At 29.0% G+C, this 6,132-nt stretch overlaps 1 protein-coding gene across 1 annotated transcript in view; it reads right to left on the bottom strand.

The window, feature by feature from the left end:
• LOC108746203 (neuropeptide SIFamide receptor-like) overlaps positions 1 to 4,936 on the bottom strand; it is a 13,938-nt gene extending 9,002 nt beyond the window's left edge. Inside the window, exons 1-5 of the mRNA XM_018482825.1 lie at positions 4,503 to 4,936; positions 2,651 to 2,799; positions 1,545 to 1,834; positions 1,400 to 1,468; positions 1,135 to 1,233 (exon numbers count right to left, since the gene is read on the bottom strand). Coding sequence (XP_018338327.1) covers positions 1,135 to 1,233; positions 1,400 to 1,468; positions 1,545 to 1,834; positions 2,651 to 2,799; positions 4,503 to 4,936 — 1,041 coding nt within the window. The remainder of the gene's footprint in view (positions 1 to 1,134; positions 1,234 to 1,399; positions 1,469 to 1,544; positions 1,835 to 2,650; positions 2,800 to 4,502) is intronic.
• Between the last annotated feature and the right edge of the window lie 1,196 nt (positions 4,937 to 6,132).

The raw sequence follows: 6,132 nt of genomic DNA, 5'->3' as shown, positions 1-6,132 counted from the left end.
ATAATAATGTTTTTAGGTAATATATTTTAAATATTTTCTCAATCATGTCGTTTTGAAGCAAATTATATGAATTTAATTATAATTTTTAACTTGATTTTTAATGTGAGAATGCCCACTGTCTTTTTCTTGTTCGCCTTAATGCCATCTAATGTGTGATTAACGCGTAAAAAATTCATTTTTCTTTTAAATATTAATTAAAATAAATAATAATCTCAGAATTGTACAGTGTGGAAGCTGCAATCTACTTCCAGCTACAGCAAGTCTAAGAATGAAATACAATCCCTTCTAATTTTATTGATTATTTTAAATACATCACAGTATTAAAATAAAAGACATTTTTTGTAACTGTTTAATTTTATTTTAAGTAATTGAAAACATTTCTTAAAATTAAAATCAATATTTGTATTTTTTAATGAATTAAACCGTTAAGAACTATAAAAAAATATTTTGGGCAATAGTTTTATGGCTTTTAGTGATTATCATATTTTGCAATAATTGTACATCATTGAAAGGAACAGTATTAAAAAAAATATTTTTTTTAACATCTATTATGCTTACTTTCTACAGCCACATTCGATCTGTAAAAACGTGCTGTTTATATTACTATATGCTCTTTCAACATACACCGACAACCCATAATGGATATTCTGTTACAAATGTTTTGTTTCTCTCCATGCAATTATCTGCGTAATGTGTGATATCAAAAATTAATTAAGTAACAGAAACATTATATACAATACTTTTTAAATTATATTCTTTTAAATATTAAATCATATATATTTACCTTTTTCGCATAATATGCAGAGCTTTTTTCTCGACTCCACAGCACGTTCCACAGCCGATTCGTAAACCGCTATAGAAAAAATGAGAATGTAATTAGCAGGATGTAGTTAGCACGATCGATCGTGCTGATGTGGCGCATTGAGAACTGTTTGAGATTACTGCTAAACATTAGCGGTATGAAGGATTACCAGATACGTAGTTATACCAGAAGCTATCTGCGAAAAGTAACGAATAAAACATTTATTAAGGTATAAAGAATTTTCGAAATAATTTTGTGCAGCGACGGATTAAATGAAATACAAACTGCAACAATTTCGATTACTGATTCTAAAATCTTTATATTATTCTTACCGAAAGAAGCAATGGAAGATCGATGCGTATAATTCCATAACAAGCAAAGAAGTGTACTTGTTGCAGTTGGAAATAAGTAACAGCTTCTACACAACAATCCTGTAATTATAGTATATTAAGAAAAATTATTTATTTTAATTAATATTTAATAAGAAAAATTAATTATCTAGAATTTAGAATAAAACGTTAATTAAATAAATAAATGGCGTATTTTATAAAAGATTCAAATTAGAGTTAACTAAATTAGCAAAACTTTTATTTTTACCTGCATAAAATTTTTCTTAACAAGAATGGCAGATGATGGTGTAAAGGCGATCTTGCCAACACGATTAGCCTTTGAAAAAAGAACAAGAGTTAAACTCGTCAGTCACATGGAGAGACCTTTCCTGCTCGAGAATAAATTAACGTACTTGGGTCGCAGTCATGTGACAAATGATGGTAATGATCAGCAGATTTGTCACACAAGCAGATACCAGTAAAATTTCTCTTGCTATCAACAAAGGTTGTAAGATCGCGCCGTTATTGATCGTATAAATGCGTGTAAGTGTATTGAAGGACATACAAAAGATCCATAACAAAAGCTGTATCGAATACACGGAGTTTATCATCTCGGTCGCATTGGTGAGACACGAATGCAACCACCACACTTCCTGCAAATGAAACTGCTTGTCCAAGCGATCCACTACCATGATTTTGCCATCTGATTAAACATACAACGTTGCATGTGATTATTCTTAAATGTTAATTAAAGACAATTTGACTGCTTGTACTTAAAGAATTATTAATTATGTACATTAAGTCCTACTTATATATGTGTGAAATTTATTAAAGATTACAGTGTTGCAATCGTATAGCTGCATCTGATAAATTCCGTTCACATAAAAAATGAATTTAATAAATATATATTTTTTGTTTTTTTTTTAATCTCAAATGTGTTTCTTAAAAATAACATTTTTCTAATTTTACTTGACATTAATTAAACCTATTTCCGTTATTTCATCGAAGATGTTATATTCGCATTTAAAATGAGCCATAAATCAATGTCATTTATTTTTCAGACTTTCGATCCTCAGTGCTATCCTGTCTTCGTCGGTTGAGCTACATGGGAAGGCAGACATACGCAGATAGTAAACATTGATAACAAGTAAACGGCGAAAGTGTTTCAATAAAACATTAAAATTAAAAAAACTTACAAGAGTAAAATAATTAGAGAGCAATTTAGAAAGCATTAGAAAATAAGCTAATTATAGCTCTGCATTATTAAATTTTTTAAAAGGAAAAAGATGACGGATCGATTTAAATTGCGATGAACAAATCTTTTTTTCTTAAGAAATTCTTTTTCTTTACGTTTCCACGATCTTGTATGTAAATTGTGATTAGTAGTTAAAAATTATTAGGAATACAACAAAGTTGCAAATTAAAAAATAGTAATATAAGCAAAATATTAAATAATATCAATAAATTATTAACGCATTAATAAACGCTATAGACATACCATTCTTTGCAATTAATCTACCTTCAGGCAGGAGCAATGATTCACAAAGACGATGATATCTCTCGTATAGAAGAGATGACAGGCTGGCGAATGTTATTAATTGCATCGTTAGCGTTGTATTAACAATAGCATAAGTTATACCATTAAACACAGAGTCTTTGGGCTCCACGCTACGAATAAAAAATTACGAATAATAATATAGTCGTACGATAAAATTGATCATGAAACAAAATGAATTTGCGAAATAATGCTATAAATGTTTACAAATTACTCCGATATAAATTGGTTTGATATAACCATATCGCTTATACTGTTGCATACTAAAGTTATTAAGAAATGTATACAGAGTGAAATTGTTTGCTCTTGTATAAAGCGAACTAAAGTGAGTCGAAAAGTCTTTTATCATTTTGCAATTTTCACAATAGTTAACAAGATATTAATTACTAAAAATCATTGAATATTGGTTTTCAATAATTTTTTACTCAAATACTATCAACTTTACAGAAAAACAGCGAGAGATAAAAATTGTTTATTTTCTTCTCATAAAGTTCTGCAATTTTTTTCAGAATTTTTTAATATCATATTTTCTCGTATTGATAAAAATAGTTAATAAATAAAAAAATACAGTACTAAAAAGTTGATAACAAATTCTGAAAAAATTCTTAGAGTTCTACAAGAAAAAAATAAACAATTTTTGTCTCTTGCAATTTTTCTGTAAAATTAATAGTATTTGAGAAAAAAATTATTGAAGACCAATATTCGGCATTTTTATTAATTAATATCTTGTTAACTATTGCGAAAATTGCAAAATAGTAGTGGACTTTTCAACTCGATTTAGTCCGCTCATTCTACACAAAAGCGCTTGATAAAAATTTTGTGACATCCTGTATTAGTCATCAATATTAGCGTTTAAAATAAATTCTTCTCTCTTCTGTTTGAAATACATTAAAAAATTTATATAATGAAACTCGTTCTTCCGTATTGTTATCTCACGTCATGTCATTCTTGTTATAATATGTTATAAAGACTGTAATTCTCATCGTATCGATATGTTTAGAGAAGTAAGACAAGACATTTTACATTTTACATTAAAAATACAAGTGTAAAGACTCGAGTGATATGTAATTAAATAAATAAAAGAAAAATCTATATAAGAATCGATACAGATTTTTCGTGTGTAGATACCTATAATAAAAATCTAAACGTTTCGACTACATTATTTTGGTCATCTTCAGTAACTAACGCAATATAAACTGTACGCTATTAAAATGATACGCTTAGTAAATTTATGATAATAAAGATGTGACCAAATTTAAAATCTTGACAACGTCATAGTATTTGTTTAAATACTGTGTGTGTAAGTCAATCGATAAAATAATATCATTAATATCGGCTGTACATACTTTAGTATAAGAATAATACGAAGGTCCATTACCAGTCGTCGTACAAGAACAAAATGTATGTTTTTATATTGAGTTGTACCATCTTAACAATAATTAAAATTTAAGTTTATAATGAATAGTGCGTATTTTTTGATAGATGATAAAAAATTTAATTATTTTTGTAACATGTAGCATATAATCTTTAAAATCTTTTTGTATTATATAGAATGTAACTGCTTTATATTTACTTTACCAACATCGAGAATGTCGTTCTGATTGTTGATCGAATCGCAAAAATATGTTGTATTTTATCACAAACGTTATTAAATATTCGCAATATTTCAATCTACAGCTTTTGCTCTTAGCTCCTTTACATTTATTAATGTTGTAAAGATATTATAATTAAATAATTTTTCTTTTTAATTGTAATAAGAATTATGTATTATTATTATTCTTTTTTGATACCTTACATAAAATTTGTTAATACTCACCAGAACGTTATATATCCAACTATTGTCCAAAACGATAACATAACAAAAACCAATGACCAACAGACATAACGTATCATGTGAGGGTATTTAGGCTCCTTATATTTTGTTGTCCGATCGAAAATGCGTAAATGCGAAAGTGCAGCTCGTATCTTCCAGTTATAACAATACGTCATCACAATGTCACTTAAAACGCAGCTATACGAGAGACCTGTCCTCACCACAGTGAGCATCAGCAGCCTCGGTCCAATCATGTCGTCCCAGCGGAGCATGTAAATATTCGCGATGCAAAGACTAACATACAAGAGTGCAAATAGAACCGTATAAATAGTGCCGTACTTCATTATCATAATATCGTCCTCCGTAACAAGAAAAAGTCCACATCCAAACAGTCTCGCAATATGCAAAAGAGGTCGTATGTCACTCAGGAACACCATTTCCTATTATCGATCCTGACGTCCGAAAATAAAAAAGAACAAGAAAAAATAAGAAAAGTTCACGTTGAAATCTTCTTTGACACTCTTATTAACTGATTGATTATTTCTCTTATTCTCCTGTTTTTTATGATTCTTTTAAGAGCCTCTTAAAGCGAAAAATTGCAGTGTCGAATCCGATAAATCACAACACATTTTTCCTATATTTGATTCAAGAAAAAATTGTCTCTATTTTTTTAATTCTAACATTCAATAATAGAAAAATAGAGAATACTCTCCTAAATTCTTCTACTTAGCCGCTCCACTAGTGATGTCAGATAAATGGAAAACTTGCTGAGCGCATGGCCTTTCCAATGTGTTCATATCCCACGATATTAATTTGCCACCATGATAGTGTAAATATTATCGTAACGAACAATTAACACCTATCTTGTTCAAAAATTTCACGATGTGACAAACTGACGTTTACCACCGACTGCCTTTTATTCGTCACGATTACAATTTCCTGGGTTACTGCTGCCTATTTACAGAGAAGAAAAAAAAATCGACGCAGTCACGAAGGGTTTTAGCGAGCACGCGCCGAGCACTCGTTATGATATTATAGATGCTTTCCTTTTAATGACACAAGTTGGCACAAATATCATTCTATTTTTCTTTGCATTTCATGAGTAACAAAGACAGATTGATACTTGTGTCACTAAATGGAAGGCACTTTCGCTGATAATCGCGATTAGATATTAAATGTTCCATTATTAACAAGCTAACAACACGAAAAAATTACACTTAAATGACTAGAATGAAACATAAATAAATGGAATTTGTACTCGAAGAGAATTACATGTAAATGTTTTGATAATTACAAATAAATTATGAACAAATGTTGCTATCTCTTTCCTATAAATAAATATAAAATTAAAGAAAGAAATAATATCTTTTATTTTTATAAAAATACGAAATAGAGATTAAAACCTACGTGAATATCATGTATGAAAAATAATTTTAATCACTGATAAGCAGTGCCATATTAGCACTAGAGCCTAACTTAGACTATAGTAAAAAAAAATAACTTTACGGTTCCTCAATTTCTACAGATAACTCTTTTTTTTAGTATTCGTTTCGCCGACGTGATTGTTCTTCAGTTGAAGAGGGGACGACAGAAACCTTAATTCGACCCTGCTGATAAGACTTTTGTAGTAATA

This window comes from Trachymyrmex septentrionalis, unplaced genomic scaffold (assembly GCF_001594115.1).
Source record: "Trachymyrmex septentrionalis isolate Tsep2-gDNA-1 unplaced genomic scaffold, Tsep1.0 scaffold161, whole genome shotgun sequence".
NCBI lineage: Eukaryota > Metazoa > Arthropoda > Insecta > Hymenoptera > Formicidae > Trachymyrmex > Trachymyrmex septentrionalis.
Note: the sequence above shows the minus strand (reverse complement) of the source record. Positions and strands in the feature narration are given on the sequence as shown.